General features: G+C 26.3%; 2 protein-coding genes across 2 annotated transcripts; both read left to right on the top strand.

Moving 5' to 3' along the window:
* Positions 1-7922: 7922 nt before the first annotated feature.
* Positions 7923-13079, top strand: LOC112686707. The gene is made up of 11 exons (XM_025559121.1): positions 7923-8393; positions 8512-8706; positions 9133-9310; positions 9499-9550; positions 9612-9759; positions 9827-10013; positions 10082-10161; positions 10249-10439; positions 10944-11079; positions 11757-11954; positions 12810-13079. Exons 1-11 carry the CDS (start codon positions 8193-8195, stop codon positions 12918-12920), a joined length of 1677 nt encoding a protein of 558 aa, XP_025414906.1. The 5' UTR covers positions 7923-8192; the 3' UTR covers positions 12921-13079.
* On the top strand, positions 12891-26751 carry LOC112686708 (death-associated inhibitor of apoptosis 2-like). The gene is made up of 13 exons (XM_025559122.1): positions 12891-12972; positions 13886-13988; positions 14065-14163; positions 22053-22201; positions 22279-22459; positions 23717-23870; positions 24124-24340; positions 24556-24666; positions 24743-24882; positions 24936-25055; positions 25117-25283; positions 25394-25447; positions 26314-26751. Exons 2-13 carry the CDS (start codon positions 13913-13915, stop codon positions 26499-26501), a joined length of 1656 nt encoding a protein of 551 aa, XP_025414907.1. The 5' UTR covers positions 12891-12972; positions 13886-13912; the 3' UTR covers positions 26502-26751.
* Positions 26752-27098: the final 347 nt, after the last annotated feature.

The following is a 27098-nucleotide window of genomic DNA, read 5'->3' as shown; positions in this document are numbered from 1 at the left end:
AGTACAAAGAATGAAAAATTTTTCAACCACTCGTTAGATCTCACGCGATCATGCAGTTAATGGAGTTAATCTTACATACTTGGCTGTTTTAGAAACTTTAGAAAACCTCACTAAGTCACCTGATACTAGCATAGCATGCCAAGCAAAGGGTCTTTTTCAAAACATTGCTTCATTCAAATATATTACTATAATGATACTTATGAAAAAAATATTTGATATTACCACCCCACTCTCAAATTACCTATAATCATCAACCTTGGACTTTGTAGAAGCATTACATTTAGTTGATAGCGCATAAGATTGAATGAAAAAAATTAAGAACTAAAGATATGTTTAACAACATAAGGGATGAAGCCAAATCATTTGCTACATTGCATAAGTTAGAAGAAACTAGTTTAAAAGAAAAACGATTAAGGAGGAAAATAAAATTGCATGGTGAAAATTGTAGAGATGAAGCCCCCACTAATGTTCTTAACAAATTTAAGATAAATGTATATTTCTATACTCTGGATAAAATAATTGGTACATTAGATAGTCGTTTTCAATCCAGTCGAGGTATATTAACAGACCTCGGTTGATTATCATATGCTCGTATTAAAGATGCCGCAAAAGACTCATTTCTTCCTCCAAACACATTTTTAGAACTGCATAAATGGCTTACTGAGATAAATGTAAGTAATTTACAATCTGAATATTTGGCTTTTGCAGCAAGTTTTGAATCTTTGGAAGTTGGTGTTACTAATCCGGAATTATCTAAAATCTTTGCACAATAGTCAAACTATATTAATGAGAATGATGAGATTGATAATGAAAGTGAAAATATAGAAGTTTCTCATACAAATGATAAACAATTTGATTTTGCTTCTCGAATGGTCCAAATGATGAGTGGTTATAGTTTAATGGCTTCGTTTCCTAATTTATATTTAGCTTTTAAAGCCATGTGTACCAATCCTACATCATCTGCTTCTGCGGAACGAGTATTTTCTAAGATAAGATAGAACTAAATTGTATACATTCAATTATTGTATGCATCTTTTAAAAATAATTTTAACCGATTGTTAACTATATAATATATGTTATTTTAATTATTGATTTTATATGAATCATAATTATACATATTACACTTTAGTACATAATATTATAGTATTATATCATTATTATTATATTGGTATTTACTAGTTATAAATCATTATATCCAAATAACTCTTAATCATCATTATATATTTGTTATAATATATGTATATTATTACTCAGGTACCTAATAGTTAATTGTTTTAAAAAGTAATATTTATACTCTTAAAATACTTGATTTTTTTTTTTATTTATTGAGGTAGATAATAAAGAATAGATTAAGAACAACCATCGGTCGAAACAGATTGGAATCATTAATGCTTTTATCTTGCGAAAAAAGATATTTCACTTAATTCAGAAGGAGCATTGGATAGAATGGGTAAATCTTTTCAACTGCTAGAAAGAGCTCTTTTATTTAAATAAATAAATAAATTTTTATTTATGTGATACTGCAAATAAATAATGATATTACTATAAACCTATATTATTTTTTATGTATTGAATTTTAAATATAATTAATGCATTATAAAATATAATTTCTAACAGTACATTTACATATAAGGAAGGCTTCTTATAACAAAAATTCAAAATAAATATACAGAAAATTATATTTAGTTTGATGGGGTGAAGGTTGGGGAGGGGGTAGTAGGTGGGTCATTGTATAAATAATAAATAATAATAAATAATTTGCTTAAGGTTTGAAAGATATTCACCACGCCACTGCATAATGCCATTTGTTCTTGTTTGTAACACCTATAAATTAAGAAGTCCATGTATAAAAAAATAATTTATATTTCACTTTGCTTCATCACACATAATTCCAAACACCTCAACGTCTTCAATATCTTTCACAACAACATATTTATAAGTTCAGCTTGAATTATATGATTTGAGTAATTGGTCTTAAGATTAATTTTTTTTTCTAAATTCCTCATTACTTTTTGCTAACAATTTACATAATTCTTTAAAGTTTCCTAAAAATATATTAAATTTTTTACAAATAATTATCATTATTAGATATTTTACATTTAAGATCATTTAAGATTATTAGTAATATAGATATCAGTTATTACTTTTTAGTTGTAAGTTTAATACTTTGATTTAAAGAATCATTTGTCTCGTCGTGTCCTCTTAAACCAATTCCTTAACACCTTACAAATAAAACAATATCAACTAACAATTTCATATATTTTTATTACTTTCAACCATCAATGAATGCTGAGAAAATATTTGAGAATAAACACTACCAGTTTCTTTTGTTTTCTGATATGCTGACTATTTAATCATACATGTAAGACGTAAATTACTTTTAGCATGTGCATCCAATTTATTGAGTATACTTTTATTCCCATCTTTAGATCCACTACGAATACTCAACTATAAATTATAATATACTTAAATTAATAATTATAACTAAAAAAAATATAAATAAAGCATAAATACGAAGCATATGCTTTTTTCCAATTTCTAAAACCAACTAAAAAGCTATCTTCAAAATTGCCACTATTTCCAGTAGGTACTAAAATTTCTACAAACAAAGCAAAACATTTAATTTTTTGATAAACAGGTACTATATTCAAGCCATTCATATGTTTCGTAATGTTTATGATTGAAAGCGCGATTTTTTGTACCAAATTTAGTTAGTGAATATGACTGCAATATATTTAATTTAAATACAAAAAAACAATATTGAAATTATTTATGTATAATACCTATATAATATTATAGATCAAACACATCATTATTTTTACGTTATATTATATTTAAGTATTATATTAAATTATTATATTTTTATTATACATATTAAATATAATTTAATTTTTATACTATTTTTTTTTTTTTTTTTAATGAATATACCTATTCCATATCGATAATTACAATATTAAAAGTTAATAATGAAAGAATGTAATCGTTCTTAGAAATTTCGGAATTATTGCCGATTATTTTTATAATTTATATATGTAATAGGTACGATAACATTTAAATTGTATTATGAAACATAAAATATTGTTTCGTTATTGAGAGTGACTAATACGTTATAGAGAATACATTGACTAATGGGTTATATAGCAAACCAACCATTATTATGTAATATTTATGTTATATAGAGTTTTTCGTTGTAAAGTTTCATTATAAAGAGTTTTATTGTATAATATAATAACTATGTTTAGTAAGTATTTACTTACATTTGTACTTACTATTAAAATTAGTCACACAGAGCTTGTTATTAAAGTTCCCAAGTCGGAAATGACATTTTTATCTACAATATTTTCAACACTTTTTTTGTAGTTATATCAATGTCTAAACCAATATTTAAATCTTCATTTTCAGATTCTAGTGTTGTTGTTGACGAGGAATTAATAACAAATAATTTTTGTTTTATAATATTAAAGACATCAAACATTCTTTTAGCTATTATTGAATTAATTACAATTTATAATTTAAAATTAATTGATTAAATTCGATTAAATACACAATTCATACAAATAATATAAAATTATATTGTTTATTTGTTTAGCACGTCACTTACGGAAAACCACGCGTAGGTATTAAAAACAAAAAAATAAAAATAAAGACGATCACCGTATACGCTCCAAAAATGTAATCGACACTAATGCTGTGGCAGTCTGCAGGCCCTATTATTTGTACAATTTCGGACTGCACACTTGATTTTACCGCTTTAAATGAAAATTTAGTCTCACTACTGTCTTAGAAAAAGGAATATATTACATACATAATATATCTATGCATTACATTTTAAAAATTCAATAATACTCATATTTCCTAGTAGTTGGCTTATTATTTAATTTTTGTTTTGTAGACCGAAGTGCACACACTTTAAAACCGTAGTACACACTTGTACATTCGCGGTGCACATTGTGTGTCGGGGTGTACATAAAAATAGGGCCTGGCAGTCTGCAACTTGCGTATTTATAACTTTACAGGTATCGCAAACAAGTTCTAGAATATTCATGATTATCAATATATATCTAAAAAATATGATTTTCCCAAAACGATAAACCATGAATATTCCAAACCATTCTCGTATCTCAACAAAATAAAATAAAAATTATATATATCAAATATTGAAATACATAATTTTTTATTTTGACGTTTACAGTTTGGGGGGCTTAAGCCCCCCAAGTCCCCCCAATAACTGCCTATGGATATTGTAAATAACTTAGAAATTTTAGAAACATTTTCTGAAGGTTACAGAAGAATACAGCTTTAACAAATTATATTCAATGTAGGCCTGTAAATTTTCTTAGTTGAAAATTAAATTAAATAAAATTGGTTTTGTATGAATATTATTATGTTGTTACTTTTTACTCTAAAACCATACATATGATTAATACTTATATGACATGTGGTATATAATATATATTATATTATATTATATTATAAATGTAAGTTTGACGTTACTAAGTAGATGATATATGACATAAAAAAAGCCATAGGCGTGACTTGGAAATTTATTAAGGGGGAGGAATATAATTACATATCTAACGAAAAGGGTGTCCGAGGATAAACACCACTTTACTACCTACATATTTTTATATAAAATAATTTATTTTCTAATATTATGTTAGATAAGTGAAAATTTAAAATTAAGATTTAAAAAAAAAATGTAGTAATAGTTATAACAAGCTGTTTTGTACTTATTTTAAAACAAGGTATGTTAAATATCAGAGGGGGGCATTGCCCTTCTTAATTTATTCTAGGGGCGATTGCCCCCCTTGACCCCCCAGTTTACGCCTATGAGAAAAGATGTATAGTATCTAGAAATTTAGTATGTTATATTGTTATAAGATACACTATATGTGTTCTATTAGAAATTTAGGAACTTATTATATTAGGTACTTATTTACCTACCTAATTAGTTGTATGCTGGTGTTACGAGGAGTCTTACTTATACGTATTAATCAATTTAATTGATACCTAATTAATTATATTAAAATCAATGGTTTAACAGTGATAATTTAGAATGCCATTATGGATATCCATTTTTATTACCTAGAAAATTATAGGTTTTTAAATTTTTTTTTTTTATGTTGAAAATTAAAAATATAATTTCATATTCATGTTTAATAAAAATGAAAAGCATTTAATAATTTTATAATTCTTGTCACATTATATCAAACCGTAAACGTAGATCGTACATACAAAAAAATGTTAATTTTTCTTTCCCAAAAGTGTTGGTTTTCGGGACTTAGTTCATATTATGCGCTTTGAACAAATCTTCTACCCCAGAGAAGTATGTAAGCGCATAGCTGCTTATGAACAAACGGAAATTAAAGCTTCAAATTCTATTGTGGGTTTGTGGGGTGTGTTAATGTACTTGATTTAAATTGAGGAACATATCAAAATTAAGGTTTCAAAACTCAAAAAGTGTCAATTAGGGACGAACGCATGTAAAAAGTCAGGTGGTGAGTTTGAAAAAATATCATAACCTTAGTATTGTTGTTTATTAATCTTTAATGATAAGTACATAATTGGAAATAATACTTCGTGTGGAGGTTCTCTTCACAGCGAATAGCCCGACAGCGGAGAAGTCGCGGCCAAATGTCCGGAGGCGAAACGGTTACGGCGAAATGTTCTATACCCCAAACGTTCATCCGGGTAATACCCGATTTTGAGGATAGTCAACGTTTTCGGGTAGTAGGTACCCATTATCCAAAATTTTCAGGTACCTGATGATTTTTGATATACGTAAATAATTTAGCTAAGTCTTAACTGTTAAGAGGTAATCAGTATTAAATTATACATTACACAATTATTTGAATAAAAAATATTAAAATATTTCCTCTTTTAAATTAACAAAATTATGTTTTAAAAATAAAATATTTAGTATTTTATGTGAGTGTTATTAGTGATATTATATTTCAATAATTAGTTTGTTCAAGTATAATGTCGAATAACATGTTAAAAGCTACTATAAAGCATATATTTACATTTTGCAAATAACGGATATAGTAGCCTTATTCGTTACCTTTTATGTGTATAGCTACGCAAATAATAAATAATCATAATCAGTGGCTTACATACGGGAAGGAGGACGCGTTCAAACCCACCCCCAAGGCCAAAAAAAAAAAAATTTGTGATATTATTGATGACGTGTAATATATTGATAGTTTCATTATTACGCTTTGAAATTGAAATATACAATTATTCAAAAATTATAATAATTGAATAATTATATTGATAGGTGTTTGAAAAGTTTTGTTAACTATGCTGTTTTTATATTCATATGAATATAGCTACTAATTTACTGTAATGTAAAAGTAGACAGTTACGCTATGTCCTAGCTGGTGCGTGCACGCAATGCGAGTTGACGGTGCGATATTTGACCGCACCGCACTAAATTCTAGTTCCCGCAAGCACAGCAAAATTGACGTATTCAAATACGCGAAAGAACGCATACGATTTGTACTTATATTATTTGTAGTTACAACTACAATATTGTGCTAAGACGTATATTGTTATCAACGTCAACCTTTATCAAAAAAAAATGTCTACAAGAAAGTCAAATTAAATTTTTATGAGAGTTTTATAAAAACTGTATACATAATATATATTTTAAAGGTGCATTGTATTAGTACAATGCTATAATAACAATTAACACCAAATTAAGTTTGAAAAAAGTTAAATTATATACTAATATATACTTATATATAATTATTACCATTTATTCCTGTGTCCATGCCTTGTCTGTTATAAGCCTATCTCTGTATTTATTATTTTTTTCAACATCTGTGTACGACGTGGCAATAAAAAATGTGATTAATTAATAAAAAAAAAATTAAGTAATCAAAACAAATCTACTGTTGGCTGCGACGACATATCGTATGCGGCGAAAAACAAAATATTTTGTAATTCAAACCTGCGACTGCGGTGCAATATCGTGAATTCAACGTATGCGTCGGCAATTAAGACAGTCCGATCTATTTCTGAATGTTTGTTATTATTAGAAATCGCATGCGTTCACCGCATTGCGATTTGCGGTGCGTACACGCACCAGCTAGGACATAGCGTAAACTGTTGTAAAAAATTGTACAAAATAATATCTATTTATAGCAATTATTTATCTGTGCAACGAAAAAAAAGATAAAGAAATTTATCATGTTTAGAAAAAATATGTATTTACATACAAATCCCAGTTCTAATAATGAGTATACAAACCATAACGGGTACCCGATTTATAACGGACACCCAATTCATAACAGATACCGAAAAATTTTGTAAATCAGGTAATACCATTGATTATAAATAGTAGTTGTAATCAATGGTAATACCCGTAAAACCCGGGTACCCGGGTAGTACCCGGGTATCCGGGTATCAAGAGCACTAGTAATACCAGGGGCGGCTCCAGAGCCTTGGTTAGGGGGGGCCAAATTATAATTTTACAAAATCTTATAACAAAAAGAAAACAACAAATTAATCCGTGCAAAAATGTGTGCTACGCAATTCATGTTTTGAACATTATAAAATAATAATATAATATATTTTATATTAATATAGTTTATTTATAGCCTTATTGGTTCTTCATAATAAAGATAGCAGGTAAATCGTATACACCGTCATACCTTTATGGCTCTATCTACATACTTGTGCGTGTCGTATAATAGTCCATATAATAATATGCATTTTTTGTTAACAATATAAATTTTTTTATAAATACAGTGTGGCTTGGGGGGCCACGGCCCCTAGACCCCCCCCCCCATGAAACTGCATACTTATAAAACAATTTATAGAATTATCGCGGCACACCGGTTGGGAACCATTGGTCTATAATAATAATAATCGTAATCAACAGTACCCAGAACTCAATGTTGTTACCACTATGATTTGTTGGTTAAAGTTTCATCTTATTTGTTGATAACGATCTTCGGGAAATCAACTGATTTTTAAACTCAAAATAGATTTAATAGATTTAAACCGTGTGCTTTTAAATTTCTACAACTATTTTTGCTTATCAGGTCTAAGTTTACGTCTTTCTAAGATACTGAAGACTATTCGCATTTTCAGTCATTGATCAAATAAGACTCCATCTGTTATGATTATTTTTTTTTTTTAATAAATCAACCATTTTAATTCAAATTCGTTAAATAACGACACATACTATGGCTTATGTATGTCAGGATTTATATGAATTGAAGTTGGTTGTACGATGTGCAATTGTTGCCACTCTAGATGCTCTAACTATAGAAGAACTGTGGAAAAAGGTAATTTATGTATTCGGAGGACCAAGTCATATTAATTTAAATGTTTTCGGTTATGACACATTTTTTGATTTCTTGAAGAGTATACCAGATGTTGTTCAGGTTAGTATTTCAGATGAGTTTATTTGTTACTAATAAGAAAATATTGGTTATTAATTATATTGTTCTTACATATTCAATTTATGTTAATACATTTTATAACCAAATTTATTTTTGATAGCTTGAAGACCCAGAAGATACAGATTCAATTGTGAATTTAGTGAGCTCCGAATTGAGCAGGCACATGGAAGTATTAGTTTCAACAAATATAATAAGGCCACCTTCATTGAATAATAATTTATCTCGGAATGATATACTGGTGCCATATCGATTACAATGTGCTTTTATCAGAATATTTGCTGAATTATATCCTGAAGTAAGGTCATTAAATGTATATCTACCAAATATAAAATATAAATCAATGATTTCAGAGTAATAGTAATTATAGAATCTGTTAAATTAACTATGTAAACTCTATGTTTATGCCATAAGTTACTGTTGATTTGTATTACTGGGTATCACTGCCAGATTGATGGTATAAGTTATACTAGTAAATTGTTTATGCTTGTTTAGCGATAGCAAATATTAGTATATGCAGGGGAGGCCATGAGCTACCATCGACTCCCCCAGATTTTTATTTTAGCTATACGAAATAAATAAATGCCATAAGTTTATGGGTACTTTTTAGACCAAATTAAAATAATATTATTTATGATGAATTTTTATATGTATGCAATTAGATTAGATCAAATAATTAAAATTACATTTTCATATTTATTGATATTGATATTTATATTTACAGGGATTGTCAATTGAAGATTTTCATTCAAATGTTTTGTGTATTCCTTTGTTCAGATCATTGAGTATCCATACTGAAGCTTTAATATCAAATCTAGATCATATATTTCAAAGAAATGGATTAGATATGATTTGTTTACAACCATCATTAGTAAAAAGTTTAAGAGAAATAAAAGAAGAAAGTAAGGTTTAATTATATTGTTTATTAATTCATAATTATTTCAAGAAAATCTGTAGAGCTTATTTAAAAAATAGTACTGTCAGTGCCTTAAGAATTTAAATACTAAGTGTTAAGACTGAGACAATGTTACCTTATTTTAAAATTAAAAACAATTTAGATTTGTTGATGCTTTATTATTATAATTTTCAGATAAATTTACAGCAATGGATATATACAACATTGATGAAAATTCATTGGAAAAGTAATTATTTCATAGATATTGTAGCACACATGTAGTATATTTTATTTGTATTATTTAGTAGCGAAGATGAGGAAAAAAAAATGATTAATGGACTTGAATACCAATTATTTTATATTTTGGAAGAATCAATTAAGAATAATATTGAATTATTATTGGATGAAAATGAACACTGTTGGATATCAGAGAGAAATATATGCACATTGTATATAGTAAGAAATATGCGTCTTTGGTATATTTTAATAAATTATTCATTTAAGATATCACATTTATTTTTAGGAAAAATATGGATCTTCATTTTCTCATTTTAGACGATGGGGTTTTAACAGAGTAAGTCATATGTTTTCAAAACTACCAGAGTTATGTTGTATACATTTTATACAAGATGAGGTAGAAATAATATCAGTAAAAAATCACATTTGTGACTTGAAAAAAGATTTAGTAGACGAACTATCAAGTAAAAAATGTATTAATTTATTAATTCTTTAAGACCTCTTTGAATTTAAATTATGTACTTATCTTTTTTATGTTTAGACTATGAATTTTCCATTTCTAAAAAAGATAAATCTGAAAAAGAACCTGATGAAAATGATGGAGCGTTGAAAACATTTTTAGTTAGTAAATAAATTACAGTATTAATCAGATTCGCAGATGAAATAAATGTAAATAATTAATTTTCATTTAAAATTTTTCACTTTTAGAAAAATGATCCATTTTTTAAGGCATCACTGAACGATTGTTTTTTGGATCAAAAAATTAAGAAAATTGAATTACAAATTGATAACTCATTAAATGTCCATGTTTGTAGAGTGAACACAAATATTATACCAACCATTATATGTCAACCCATTGATACATCTCAAGAACTTCAGCATGTATTAAATGATATGAAGTAGGTATCAAAGATGTATATAATTTTTTTTAGAAAATAGATAATTAATTTTTTCTGTATCTTGAACTAAAAGACTTTGGACTAGTAACTAAGTAATGACAAAAATGATTTTAAAATTACTAATTTATGATAAGAAACAATTTTTTCTATTATTTTTTGTCAAATGTATTTGTATTGAAGGTTCATGGGCACAAAAATAATGAATTAAATGAAAGTAGGTACTGGTTTTTTTTCTTACTTAGATATTATAAATATTTGACACTTAAAACATATAATCAAATTTTTAAAATAAAAATTGTTCATACAATCTTTCATCCTTTATTAATACAAACATATATCTTTGTTTTAATTTTATTTTAACAAATCAATCTTTTTTTTTACATTTTTGGTTTATTATAAATTGAAATTGCATTCATGAACCCATGTTAATAGAAATAATAAAAATTGCCATTGGGTTGTATAAAATTTAAATACATAGTTAAGAAATTATTCTTTTTGTTTTAGAAAATATTATTTTGTGTATGAATCATTTTTTGTATTTGAGGCATCTCTAATTATGATGGAACATACTTATGCATTTTTTTTGGACGATTTATGGTTTAGAGGAATTGTTATTGATATTAAATTTAATGTAATCAAAGTAAGTGTAAACATTTTTATATTTGATATTTAGTAAGACTATATTATAACTGTATTTTAAATAGTTTCAATTAATTGTATGGCTTTAAAATTACTAATATTATTTATACAATGGTATAGAAAGACATTTATTCGAGAGTTCAGCTCCGAATTTATTACAGTTATATTATGGATTATGGATATTATATTATTGAGCTTCTTACCAAATTGCATTATAAATAATTCAATTTTAAGATTTCAAATAATAATTAATTATTATTTTCAATATATTTTTGTAATTATATTGCTGTTTATAATATATTAATATATTATAATATTTAATATATTTGCATTATATTTCAGTTTGTGTTTAACTACAGAGTTAACAGAGTATTAGAGTATTTAATTTAAATATTTGTTTTAGAACCCAAAAATGTATTTTCCGTTATTAATAATAATAATATGTATTACAAAATTTGTCATCTAAACATTTAAATTCATTTTTTATGAATAGTTGTATCTATGTTTTTTTTAATTTTTTTTCTAATTTTTTTAACTTAATAATGATTTTATAATTTTATTTGTAACTAGCAAATTACCAACATTATAAGTTAACTAAATAAAAATATGTTTAGATATAATTATGTACACATTTTTTGAAAAATTGGTATTATATTAAATTTATATGAGTAATTCTAGATGCTGGATATTGACAATGGTTCTATACATTTGGTTCCAATTGAGAATATTAGATTGTTATGTAAAAAATTTAGTCATCTACCAGCTCAAGCAATTACTTGTCACTTACACGGAATAGAAGATGTAGATGAAGATGAACTTACCAAAATTGTTAATAAAAACTGTACAATTTCTATAGTTTCAATCAATCAAAATAAAGTAACTATATATAATTTTATAATATACTGACAAGCATAGGCGTGTACAGACCTATTTTTCAGGGTATGAAAAAGGCTGCCACTGCCTTCCCCCCTCCCTAAAACTGAAAGTTAATTTAAGCGTTCGAAATTCTGGTCTTAATAACTATTTAATTTCAAATTTTAATTTTTTTTTCCTGAAAAAAGTGACTGAATAGCCATTTCTTAATTGTTATAACTGTTTTCATAGTTCAAATTTAAAATAAATTACGAAAAAAAAAAAAATTAAATACATAACACTTGAAATGGTTTGAGTAATATGTTTAAATATGGTAAATAAATAAAAACGTAATTATATACTTAAAAGAAAAACAAAATAAATTTGATAAATAATCAAAATTAATCATAAAACGATTCTGCGTACAGTTGAGTTCTTAATATTACCAATAATGTTTTCAGGATTTTAATTTATAGCCATTTCTTGTTCTGTAGTTGATAGCAATTTAATCTCGCTTGAATTATTGTACTTCTTAATTTCATTAATACATTAAATCGTTATTATAGCATATGATTTGTGTTTCAAAAATAAATTAAATTGTCTCGGGCTGAATATAAAAATATAATAAAAATCATAATGTAATACAAAATCACATAATATACATAAGACAAAATATGTCATAATTTTATTTATTTTTTTGTAATTTTTGAAAGAAGGCTCTATGTTTAGGGTATGCAGTTGCATACCCTGCATACCCCCTACGCACGCCTATGCTAACAAGTATTAATAAAACGTATAAATATTTTAAACTTAAACATTCTTTATTCATTATTATTATTTTTTTTGTTTATGGATAAATGTGTTATTTTTTTTTTCCAGTCTGCAAATGTTAACATAAAATTAATGGATTCTACATCAGATGATTACTTAAATAATGAATGGATCAAAAATGGTATTGCTGAGCCAGACAGCTCTTCAGATGATGAATAGAAATACAGTGTTGTATATTTGTGTATACAATTGCTATGTATTCATTAATTAGGTATGCATTTATTTAAAATGCTATTCTTTTAATATTTCAATTCTTATTGGCTATACACAAATAAAGTGGAACCACGACTGAATAAAAATACTTTATTTGGATTTTCATTTCATTGTATTATTTTTCTGAAGTATTTTATTAAAACTTTTTAAGCGATATTTATTCACATAGTAACAACATTTCTTAGATTTATTGTTTATTAATTTCTTCAATTGTATACACTTTCACAATATTAATTTTTGTATTCCAATATTTTTTTATGATTGATTATGAAACTGAAGCCTTAGTTAGAATATTACTGTGTATTAATAATAGCAGAGAAACAAAAAAACAGAATATCTATAGCAACAGCTAAGATTATGATATTAAGAACAATTATCTATGAACAGAGTATATGGTAGAAGCATGGTGAAGGTGTACAGTGAAAGCAACTATGAACCTATTAGGCCTAGACGAAGCAAAAATTATAATTATCAGTAGTAGAAGATATCATTTTTGCTTCTAAATTACTCTATATACAGTGTGTTCACCGATTTGGGGACCACTTAATTTCTCGGCCGGATTTGTTTGGAATAAATCGATTTTTTTTTTTCACAAACTGGTGGTATATGAATTCACATTTTTCGATACATTTCAAAAATTTTTGAGAATTTGGTCTGAGCATGCGCATTAAAAACTTTTTTTTTTTAAATAGCAACATCTATTTTTAACACCATATTCGGATAGGCCTATTTTTTATAAAGTAATTTTCATGTATCAACTATGGCTCTAAGTTCAATATTGACTAAATAAGAGCCATGTCAATTTTATTAAATAATACATTTTTTAAATAATTTTTAAACATTTATAAAATCATTTTTAATTAATTCTTATTAGTTACTTTTTGAATGTTTGTAACGTATTTTTTTTTTAGAAATGTTATAAACAAGACTAACATAATATGGACAGGGCCGGCGTAAGGCTTAATGACGCCCGAGGCCAAAATGCCAACCGACGTCTTTTTCATACAACAACCCGTAATATCATTATAATTAGAAAAAATAATATATTATGCTCAACTTGTACATCATTTGTTATTGTCTAATTTTTTAGTCACGAGTCACAATGGCTCGACGCGATCTCGATTGAACGATAACAAATATTTGGGAATTATAGCAACATATATGATAGAACATTCTACGCTAAACCATAGTAAATATACTTAAAATTTAATTATATTATTTTAATATATGGCTTAACGAAATAACCATAATTATTATCAATATTTCAATACAAAGTTATAGGTATTTTACATTAAAAAAATAATAATAATAATATTACTGACATATGCGCAAAATTGTAAAAAACAATTTTGGCGCCCTAGGCGATCGCCTAAGTCACCTTACCCACATGCCGGCCCTGAATATGGATACAAAATTATTTATTAAAAATCGACTAGGTGCAACTGGTACAATTAGACAATAGTTATTTTATAAAATATAAAGTTATCGAGGTTTGAAATAATAAGATATTGTTAATTAGCATAGTTATTCAGATAATTTAATACTAAATAATTAATAACTATACTTAATTTAATACTAAATAAGTCATAACAATAATAATATGCACTATTATTAGATGTATAATATCGATAAACGATAAATTATAATTGCCTATTAATTCATAATTATTTATAGATAGATAAACTGTTTTGATTATTAATGTAATACTCTAAAATGTAGATAAAGTGAATCATTTTTATTTCGATTGTCATAGTGCGAAAGTCATAGTGTGATAGGTCAAAATGAACAACCAAGAAAAAGTGCAAATGCTTTTAATTTATGATAAATGCAATAGAAATTCTCGTCAGTCAGCAAAAATATATGCCGAACAATACCCAGGTCGGTACCATCCACCACACAAATTATTTATTGAAATAGAAAAATTATTGATTGACCATGGAGCATTTTCTGTAAAAGTAGCTCGTAACCAACAAATCAGACAAAATAATATTAATGAAGATGTGGAAGTTCAAGTTTTAGCATGCATTAGATTGAATCCACGATCTTCGGTTAATCATGTTGCTAGAGAAGTTGGAATCTCGTTCGGCCTTGTGCATAAAATTTTACAAAAACACAATATGTAGGAATACAAACCTGATTTAGTTCAACATTTACGACCCACAGATCCAGAAAGAAGATTAAATTTCATTGCTTGGATACTAGTTTAAATCGATACACAATTGTTATTTTTAAATCAATTATTATGAACTGATGAATCTAAATTTATGAACAATGGAGTTATTAATAAGCAAAACAATCTTTTGGTCAGATGTCAACCCCCATTGGGCAGTGGATAGTCATCACCAAACTGTGTAGGGTACTAATGTGTGGTGTGCACTTATTGGTGGCAAATTATTAGGTCCGTATTTCTATGAAGAAAATTTAATGCAAGGCGATATTTATCATTTTTAACAAATGTTTTACCATTGATGTTTAAAAATGTACTATTAGCCATAGGCGTGCGCACGGGGTATGCAGGGTATGCCGCTGCATAGTCTGCGGCTTCATGTGAGGGGCCCATATTTATTATTAAGTTAAGAAACTTTAAATTGAATTACCACCACAGGAAATTTAAATCAATTAAAGCTTGATAGTAATGATATTTCAATGTTGAAGGAAAAATTTAATTTGAATACTACATTTGAGTCTGAAATTAAGCTCATTACAAATATGTCTGATAGAACTTCTATTAGAGGGTCATCAACTAAAACATTGTAGTATGGCTGAATTGGTTATCAGAAAACGACCGGAAAATAATATTTTCAAACTTCAATAAAGCTTTAACACAATTTGCAACAATACTTGTGGCAAGTTGCTCGTGTGAGAGGGACTTTTCCAAATTGTTTATTGTAAAGTCTAAACTTAGAAACACTATGTTACAAGAACGTCTTGATTCACTGATGTTAATATTTATCGAGCAAAAGATGGCATCAGAAATCAATATTGAAGATGTAATAGATGAATTCAAAGCATGTGTGCCGATAAAAAGAAGACTTGAACTTTAGATTTTACGTACTCTCCATAAAATAATAACATTATAAATATGTTAAAATTATTCAAAAAGCATTCAATATAGTACATACTTGATCTTAAATAAATAATAAATTTTTTTTTGAATAAATATAAATCAAATTTCAAACTACTTATTTCTACAGTGCATTGTTTAATATTCTACTGTAAAACTATGTGTGATTTTAGATTCTAAGGGAAGTAAAGAAGCTAAGTAGTATATATGCAAAAACTTAGATTGTAACTTGAATCTCACATGCGTTAAAAGAAAATGCAAATAAATTAAGGGAAGATTAGAAAATTTATTTGTGAGGGGCCCTATATTTCTTATTGCATAACCTGCGAATAAAGTCTGCGCACGTCTATGCTATTAGTTGCACATCAAACCCTCTATTTTCAGCACGACGAAGCTCCTGCTTATAATGCTCATATTATTAGAGATCATTTAAATCAGGTATATGAAGGAAAATGGTTTGGCACTTATAGCGAGCAAGATCTCCAGATATTACTCCATTTGATTTTTTTTTATGGGGACATTTGAGAACAATAGTCTACGCAGATCCACCAGTAAACCAAGCAGATTTAAAAAATAAAATCGTGGTTGCGTGTAATAACCTTACCGAAAACCAAATAATGTCAGCAACCAATAAAGGATGTCTACAGCGTTTTCAATTATGCGTCGTCAATCACGGAGCAAACTTTGAACAATTTATTTAATTTATTGTGTAATTATAAAATAACTATTATTCGCTTATACCAGTTATACCTAGTCGATTTTTAATAAATAATTTTATATCCATATTATTTTAGTCTTGTTTATAACATTTCTAAAAAAAAATACTTACAAATATTCAAAAAGTAACCAATAAGAATTAATTATAAATGATTTTATAAATGTTTAAAAATAATTTAAAAAATGTATTATTTAATAAAATTGACATGGCTCTTATTTAGTCAATATTGAACTTAGAGCCATAGTTGATATATGAAAATTACTTTATAAAAATAGGCCTATCCGAATATGGTGTTAAAAATTGGTGTTGCTATTTAAAAAAAAAGTTTTTACTGCGCATGCACAGACCAAATTCTCAAAAAATTTTGAAATGTATTAAAAATTGAGTATTCATATACCACCAGTTTGTAAAAAAAAAAAAAATCGATTTATTCCAAAACAAATCCGGCCGAGAAATTCAATGTTCCCTAAATCGATGAACACGCTGTATATGGATATTTTTAACGAAAGGGTTGAAGTGTAAAAATAAATAATGCAATTATATTTAGAAGCCATGATATCTATGATTTAGTCGATAGTTATTGCTCTGTCTAGTGTAATAGTTATATTTTGTCAATATGTTAAATTACATTTATAATTGATGAACCAAGATTTAAGATATTACTATTAAAAATGTGTTGTTGAACTATTAACCGAAGTGAACATTTTGAACTAGTTTACAAGTGAACTATATTGTACTTGATAGAACAAAATGTCAATCAGTGGCATACATATGGGGTTCAGACTCAAACTTCTTCCAGAGCCAAAAAAATATTGTTTTATTATTGATGACGTGTAATATATTCTTAGTTTCATTATTACGCTTTGAACTTAAAATATACAACTCTACAAATATTATAATAATTAAATAATTATATTGATAGGTGTTTGAAAAGTTTTGTTAACTACCTATGTTATTTTATATTCCAATAGCTATTAATTTACCGTAATGTAAAAGTAAACTGTAAATTGGTAAAAAAGTTGTATAAAATAATATCTATATACAGCGGAACCTCGATAACTCGAATCGGTTGGGGGCGAAAAAAAAATTCGAGTTATCGAAAATTCGACTTATGGAAAACCTCGATAACTCGAATCTGCCAAAAAATTCGAGTTATCGAAAATATTTTTTATTTAAAAATACAAAGACTTTAATTTTATAATTTTATTTATTTATGTATTTACTAATAAATGAATAATGTATGTACTATGTAGGTATGTATATTGTATTAAAATTTTAAAAAAGTATAATGTAATAAATAAAGTAGAATAAAAGAACTATTTTTTAAAGAAATCAGATATTTTTGATTGTTTTTTAATGTTTGACCTATCTGTGAAGTTTTCAATAACGTTTAGCGCTGAAAAAATCTCGTCTCCAATTTCTTGTTGTTCTTGAATGTATTTACGTACAACCTGTAAACTATCTAATGCCTGGGCAAGAGTTGTTCTAGACAAAGCCAATTCACCATCGTCTTCAATATCCGACTCTTCCCCACTTGACTCGTTGGGCATTTCTTTGAATTTTAAATCGTTCAGTATTTCATTATCAGTAGGATAGTATGTTATTATAACACCAGAGTCCACCACAACAAAATGTTGGAATTCAACAGTATTAGTCTCAGGAAAAAGCTGCTGGTATCGATCCCACTCAATTGGGTTTTCTTTTTCGACTGGTTTTTCCTCCATGTGTTCTTGAATTTCTAAAAGACAAAAGTAATACATATGTAGTTATAAATCATAGAAACATATAAATAAAATAAACAACTTATTTATACCGTTTGTAAAGCCAGCTTTGTGGAAACAATTTGCAATCGTGGACTGTATGACTGCTCCCCAGGACTTATGCAGTAATTTAATTGATTCTAAAAGATTTATGTCATCTTTCTCAAGTCCGGAATCCATTTTTCGCAAATTTATTTGCATTATACTTCTCCGATAATGATGCTTTATGTTTTTTATGATTCCTTGGTCCATTGGCTGTAGTTTAGATGTCATGTTTAGTGGCAGAAATACTACCCGTATTGCTTTTAGTTCATGCAAAAGTGTTTTTGGATGTGCAGGGCAATTATCGACAAAGAGAAGCACTTTTCTTTTATCGTTGAAAAATCTTTTATCCAAGTCAAATATCCAAGATTCATAGATAGTGGATAACATCCATGCTTTTTTGTTATACGCGTATGTGACTGTTAACGATTCCACGTTCTTTTTTTGAAGCACCTTGGTTGTTTTGACTTTCCAATCACGAAGAGTTTTAATTTTTCTGTTCCAGTCATATTAGCTCCTACCATGACTGTTACACGTTCTTTACTCTTTTTCCCTCCGTGACAAGTATCTCCTTTGAATGTCAAAGTTCTGTCAGGTGTACACTTGAAAAAGAGACCAAATTCATCTGCATTAAAAATGTCTTTTGAGTCGTATTCTTTTAACAAACTCGGCAGAATGTTTGTTCGGTAATGTTTACAGTCAACTTCAGACACCGTGGAACTCTCACCTGATATGATTTTTTCTACGATTCCGTTCCTCGATTTAATTTTTTCCAGTCATCCCGAACTAGCTTGAAATGTGAGGCTTAAATTCTTTGCGAACTCTGCTGCTTTTTCTTGAATTAACGGTCCTAAAATGGGTAAATTATAATCTCTTACTCGCTTTATCTATTCCGTCATACCATGCTCAATTTCTAGAAAGCTTGATGCTTTAAATCTTTTACGACGTGGTAAGCAGGGGACTTCTTCAACTGCTCTGAGAATTTTGTCTTTATCCTTCAATATAGTCGATAAGGTACTTGCAGGAATACCGAATTCACTCGCGATATCTTTTTTGCGTTTCACTCCTTTTTTGGCTTCTTCAATAATTTTTATTTTATCACCGATAGTTAGAGACTTAAAGTGCATTTTTCCATCTTGACAAAATAAACTGAACATTTGTTGTATCAGCATCGTATTAAATATCGACGTATACATTTCGTATTGACGTATAATTTTACCAGTAATAAATACACTAATAAAGTAGATAAACGTAACTTATCGGAGAAATCGACATTGTATCGTATTATAGACATATTACATATATCGTTGAATTTATAACTGTACCTTTTAAGTAGTATAGGTAATGATAAGATTGATAATATTAATCGGTTTTCGATTACGATTATCGTTATTTATAATAATACATACATACATATGTACTTGGTTATTTGACCTTCGAGTTATCGAGGTATGTTCATTGTATGTGTTATATTTTATTATATAATTTCGAGTTATAAGCTAAAATTCAACTAAAATTACTTCGACTTATCAAGAAATTCGAGTTAGCGAAATTCGAATTATAGAGAAAATGTATCACATATATCATAAGTCGGAAGCCAGGGGCCAAGACATTCCTTCGAGATATCGAAAATTCGACTTATAGAGGTTTGAGTTATCGAGGTTCCACTGTATATACCAGTTATTTATCTGAGTAACGAAAAAAAAAAGATAAAGATTATTTTTGTTAACCCTCCCCCCAGAGCAAGATTGAATTTACGCCGCTACACTCAATATCGTTCAATGAACTACTTCATCTAAGTGAACGAATGAACTATTTCACCTAAGTGAGCGATGAGTCCAATCTACTTAGGGTTGCCTGATTTCAAAATTCAAAATAGGGGGCAAAAAAAAAAAGGATAATGTCTGCCCTCTCCCAAAGAAAGAAAAACAACATATCTTGTAGCTTGATGCTTATAAGTCGTAATGTTATAGATAAACTGATTATTACTATTGCATATTGTCATAACTTAATCTAAATTTAAACAAAATTGTAAGGACGGAAGGTAATAATGAACCTATTAATAACTAACAATTATGAGTAATAAATTCAACTGTTCGGTATTTTCTCCGTGGTTTGGATGTCTTTTACATTCATACCAAAATACTATATTTAGATGGATAGCACCACAATCGACGGTTTTATCATTTCTCACCTTTGATCATCGCCGCCTCGACAGCTAAAGCACTAATTATGTTAATACAATATGGTTTTGAATGGAAATTAACGTATTGTGATAATAATTTAACGGTTATAAAAATTAAAAATAGAAAAATAATGATGGATAAATGATTAAATCAAATCTTATTTCTTGGATCCTACTTTCATTTGAGGGTAATAATCACTATAATCGAGTAGAGGATTAGCACCCTCAAATATTTTCCAAATCTCAAAAATATATTTAGAACCACATTAACTTCGATTACAATATATATCCTCCCACTCTTTCAACATTTGATTTTTCCCTGAACTAGTATAGCTCACGTTTATAAAGTTTTTATATTCGTCAGGGTCTTAGAAGATATATTTAAATTTTCTAAAAACTATTTTCTAAATATTCATGATGTGTTGAACATTGATCACCCGTACATGAAATTTATATCATAGACATATTTTTAATTTAGATAAAAGGTCTATGCTCTATATCAGTGGTTTTTAACCTTTTTTGGATCGTGACTTCCCATTTTTTATTTTTTTGTAATGCGACCTCTTCAAAAAAAAAGTTTTATTCATCAAAATTTGATTTAATTACCGACAAATATTTAAATGATAAACAATATTGATTAATTTAAACTTAAAAATTTCACAAAATAATTTACTTAGTTTTTTTTTTTTAAATAATATGGAAAAATCATTTTATCCATTATTTTTTGCTACCCCTAGGTTGAAAACCACTACTCAGAATTATAAATCTTTTTCATATCCAAGTAAATAGATAACTGTGATCTGTTACCTTAATTTTTATTTTAAACTATTCCAAAGAGTATAGTTAAAAAAATTTAACCATGGTTATTATAATGTTTGATAATAAATAATTTACACTCAGAAATCCTTATCGATTTATATTCATCCGACTATAATGCATAAAACCTAAACAAATATAATGGTTATTTGCGCATAATATTTTTCTCACCAAAAACCTTATACAAAGTATATAGTAATAATTATAACCCTCGTTTAAGTGAAAAATAAGTTTGTTTAATATTAAATTAATAGGTTTGTAGTTATTTGTTAAGAGCATTACTGGAATATTCTCTATCTAGTAGCTAAGTTTTTTAAATTTTATTAATTGTAAATAAATTGTAAAATCATTGACGTAAGTTTATCTTATTAAAGGTCATTCTAATAAAATCTATAATCTATTGATTTTATATTTCACTTAGTTAATAAATTTCACGTATGGTAAAATCTGAACAGCCTGATTTTAACAGCATTGTATAAACGATTATTTTAAGGTTCATTTTCACTAATGGAATCGCAACCCATTGACTTGAAAAATGAAAGTAATAGATTGGCCACATTCACAGGTTGGCCATTGTCGTTTATTATTAGTCCTAAAAGCTTAGCAGCCGCTGGATTCTATTATACTAAACATACCGACAAGGTTATTATATATTTATATATATTTTTTAGTTTAATTTCATCCAATGTTAGATAGTAATATATAGTTAACAATTTTAGGTTAAATGTGCATTTTGTAACATTTGTGTTTGTCGTTGGGAATTTGGTGATAATGCTGTTGATGAACATAAACGTCATAATCCCAATTGTAGTTTTATCCTAAGTCAAGACTGTGGTAATATACCTGTTATTGAAGGAATTCAGTTAAGAGGAGAGTTTGTTGAAACCCATAAAGAAACCGGTTAGTTTTTAAAATACTCAATTTCTATCATTACCTAATTTTAATTTTTTTTTTCTAATTTTAGTTTAAATTAATATTATTGAAACAAAAAAAAATATACTTAACAAATATATTTTTGCATTTAACTATTAATAAGTTAAAGCTATGTTTTCATCAAATTTTCATTATTACCTATGGTTATATCAAAATAATTAATACATGTTGGGCTTATTTTTTTTTACAAATTTAACCATTAGCATAAATTAATATATCATTCAATATTCTCTTTAAATAAAATATTATTGTTCTATTTTGTTGAATACATATTTAAGTGTTTAAAATACTATTTATACTATTATTATCTACCGAATCAAATAATGTTAATTTTATTTTTGCATATTTAATAGTTTTTTAATTTTAAATGCGTATTTTGAAATTTAATGAAAATAAATGCATGTTTCATTAACTAACTAGCAACTATACAGTTTATTAGCATTATTTATCATTTTATTACTTACCTGTCAATTGATTGAATCACTTGAAAGTGGTCAATAGTACTAAAAAAACCCTCAAGATGAATAATGGATAAATATGAAAAAAAATGTATGAACCATTTCACAACGCAATTCCAAAAAAATGTTAGAATTAAAATTTTGATACACATTTTAAAAATACATTCCGGTGAAATAAATACTATGAATATACAAAAAAAAATTTAAAGGTTGATGATTTTTCATTCTTCAACTATGGTTCCAATGACATCAGTAAATGTAGAACAATGTTTTCTACACTATAAAAATTTACTTTCAGTAACAGACGCTGTTACAATTTTTAAAAAATTAAAATATCCATTTTTTCACAGTGTAATGCTAGCAATGTAATAGTGTTATAAGAATGCTATATCATATTAAAAATTTTATAATGATTTATATTAACAAACAAAAATAAAATTTTTTAGTGCATATTTTGAATGCATATTTAGTAATATTAATAGTACATAATTGCATACATATACATATTGTAGTAATTTTAATTGCATAATCATCCAAGCTTTAGTTATAAATAATGCTAAAACAATTTCTCAAACAGATGTTTGGTTTATAATATTATAAATATATATGTATTATATATTATTAATGTAGTTTTTTTAATAAACTATGATATTCTGAGATGTTAATATAATTTCTTAATCTTGTATTTTGATTATTTAAAATTATAAAAAAATGTAGAGTTGTTCTATTTTACTATGATTTAATAATTATTTATATTTTAATTTAGGTGAACCAATTGACATTCAAGGTTTGGGTGTTAGAGCACATCAAGTAGCTTTTCATTTAAATTATAATTCTTTTGCCGCTCGGTTGAAATCATTTAAAGGTTGGAAAAATGAATCTCAAAAACCTGAAGATTTGGCCATTGCTGGTTTTTTTTTTTTACCAGTGAGTGTTATTATTTAATATTATGCGATAGTGTAAATCTATAAATATATTTGATTTTAATAATATCTACATGTATTTTGTATTAGTGTATTATTAAAACAACTATTACGAGTTAGTAATAGTTATTTGTAATAGCTGTTAAGTTAAAAATATTTTAGTACATAAATATTACAGTTATTCCTTACTTTTAAAATTAAAGACAAATATATGTTATATAAAATAATCTAGAAAATTTAAATAAAACTCTTCAGGAAGCAATGATGAGGTCCGCTGTTATTATTGTGATGGAGGTCTTCAAAATTGGGAAATGACTGATAACCCATGGGTTGAGCATGCAAAATGGTTTCCAAATTGTGGCTTTTTAAATTTAGTTAAAGGTGAGAAATTCTTGGATGGAAATTTGGTGGAAAGATTCAATGCACTTTTAAATAGAAGTAGTAATACATCATCGTCATCTCAAGAGGTATTTTTAATTATTAATTAATTACAGTTAATATAAACTATTAAAATGTGTATATATTTAAACTTAAATAAGACTAAAAGTATAGTTATCTTGTACAGCTTATTTATTACTCTTTTAATATTATTTAAAATGTATTTATATTAAAATAAAAATTATTGTTCTTATTATTTTTCCATTTTAATATTTATGCATATTTACCATATTATATTTTATAGGGAAATATGGTTAGTATTCACCAAACAGATGATACTACATTGAATGGAACAAGTTCTTCAACCACTGGTGATCAACAGATTAGTGACCTTATGGTATTACCTGAAGCAATGGTATTATTTTAATGACACATTTAGTATTACATTTATACTTTGAAGAATGTAACAATTCTTTTGTTTGATATTTCAGACTGCATTACAGTTAGGTTTACAACCAGATCATATTAGACAAGCAATAAGAAATAATATACAAGATATTGGTAGACCTTTTCGTAGAACAGATTCTTTTATACAACAAATTTTGGTTGAAGTTACGCTTCCTGTTGAAGGGTAATTGATATAGTCAACATTTAAAAGTAAAATAAAAACAATTTATTTTTTAGAGATTCTGTGACTATAGAAGATTTTCTTCAGAGAGAAGCAGCATTATTGAGACCAAATACTTTTGATTCTCAATCATTATCTGACGAATCAAATTCATTTGATTCATCTGAAAGTTCTGAGTAAGCACAAGAAAGATTATAATTAATTTTTTCCTATGAAATAATGTATTTATTATTATAGAGATTTTGATTTAATAATTGAGTCTGAAGAAAATTCAGATAATGAGGAATTGAGACCAAGTGATCAAAATACAACAAATACTGAAAATGAAACTTCAGGACCAAATGAAATTGCTATTGAAGCTGATAGTATGCAAATCAGTCAATCTAGTAATATTGATATTAAAGGTATTTCCATTATAATAAAAGTATAATTTAGATTAATGTAATAATGTTATAGTTGTTAAGTTGTTAATTTATGTATGTTTTAAATTAATTAACTGCATAATAATTTCAGAAAAAAGTAAATGAACCAATTGTTGAAACTGAGAATATTAAATTATCTCAATCAGGTATTTATTTTTTTAGTTATAAATTATTAAACCAAATGTACTTAATTTTTATCTTAATGACAATTAATTACTTTACTTACGATATATCAATTATACTAATTATACTAAATGTGTATTTATGGTTGTTATTCAATATGTGATAGTATTTTTTTTTTTATATCAAATAGTTATAAACAACTGTTTCCCATTGAATTTTGAAAAACAAATATTTAATTTCAATTATTAAAAATATGACATAATGCATTATTAAAGTATTTTATTTGTTTTATATATTTTATTTTAAACAAAATTAAAGATAGATAAAAATTAATTATTATGTATTAGGTGATCAGACATATTTATTTTTTGTTAACATAATCATGAAAAATTAGCATAATTATACATGTATAATATACATTGTATATATCAGATTTTGATATTATGTTTGTTGATTTTTTTTTTTTTAATATTTCAACACTGATTGTAAAATAATTAAAGCAATACATTATTTTATTTACATTTTAAAATCATGTAATATTAATAAAATTATTTATAAATTCCAATTGACATTTAAAATATTACAATTTATGATTTATGTTGTTTTTGTAGCACATATTTAATAGAATATAAATTTATGACTGTATGTTTTGGCTTCCTTGATACTAATATGTATTTTCAACTCAAATTATATATTTCTGGCAAAAAATTAGAAATCATATACTGCTTCTCTAAAATTTCCATGAAAGATTTTATGAATAACTTTTCATATTGTATCTTTTAAGTATATAATAATTTTTAGTTTTTTTTTGGAAATTGTCATAAATAAACATTATAAATGTATGTCTGATAACTCATAAAACTAACATTTGTTCTTTTTGTTTTTTCAGATTTAGAAGAAGAAAACCGTCGTTTAAAAGAAGCACGTCTTTGTAAAATTTGTTTAGATCAAGAATTAGGTGTTGTAATGTTACCTTGCGCTCACTTAGTTGCATGCATTACTTGTGCTTCAAGTCTACCAGATTGTCCATTATGTCGACAGACCATCAAGGCTACTGTTCGCACATTCCTTTCTTAAAATTGATGTTATACTTACCTGTTTTTAACATTAGTTAACCATGTATTTGTTGTGGTTGTAAATACTAAGCAAATGTTTTGTATAGAGTGGTTGTTGCTATTTATACATTTTTTTTATTGAATGTTAATTTTCATTTAAAGAAAAAAATGTGATTGTTTAAAACTTGAAATATTCTAATGTTTGATGGGATTGTCAATTTAAGGTAAATATTTCTTTAATCTAAATAAAAAAATTTTATTTCATATTGAAATATAGTGCAATTTATTGTTTGAATGATACACCCGGAAAAATATTTATTTATTTTAAAATTTTATTTTTCTGATATTTTAAACATATGAAGTTAATAAATAATTAAATAACAGAATTAAAATAATTTTGTATTTTACAGTTTTTTGTTTATTTTCTAGAATTTTTATATATTGACTTCCTTTCATTTTACATTTTACTATATAAATATATGTAAAATATATATTTCAGTATTGTTTTAATTGTTTTAATCTAAATATATTTATTAAAATTAAATGTAACTATATATATATATATATATATATATATATTAAATAAAACTAGTCATAGAAAATAAGAAAAAGATTGATA

Source organism: Sipha flava, unplaced genomic scaffold (genome assembly GCF_003268045.1).
Source record: "Sipha flava isolate LNK unplaced genomic scaffold, YSA_version1 323_pilon_pilon, whole genome shotgun sequence".
NCBI lineage: Eukaryota > Metazoa > Arthropoda > Insecta > Hemiptera > Aphididae > Sipha > Sipha flava.
This window is presented reverse-complemented; position numbering and strand designations above follow the sequence as displayed.

Excerpts from the sequence above, each read along its gene's own strand:
- LOC112686707 (XM_025559121.1), top strand. The coding sequence starts at position 8,193 with ATGGCTTATGTATGTCAGGATTTATATGAATTGAAGTTGGTTGTACGA. Across the intron at positions 10,014-10,081 it reads CGAACTATCAAGTAAAAAAT|ACTATGAATTTTCCATTTCT; the intron begins GTATTAATTTAT and ends TTTTATGTTTAG. Across the intron at positions 11,955-12,809 it reads TTTCAATCAATCAAAATAAA|TCTGCAAATGTTAACATAAA; the intron begins GTAACTATATAT and ends TTTTTTTTCCAG.
- LOC112686708 (XM_025559122.1), top strand. The coding sequence starts at position 13,913 with ATGGACAGGGCCGGCGTAAGGCTTAATGACGCCCGAGGCCAAAATGCC. Across the intron at positions 14,164-22,052 it reads ACATTCTACGCTAAACCATA|GTTCATTTTCACTAATGGAA; the intron begins GTAAATATACTT and ends GATTATTTTAAG. Across the intron at positions 25,284-25,393 it reads TAGTAATATTGATATTAAAG|AAAAAGTAAATGAACCAATT; the intron begins GTATTTCCATTA and ends AATAATTTCAGA.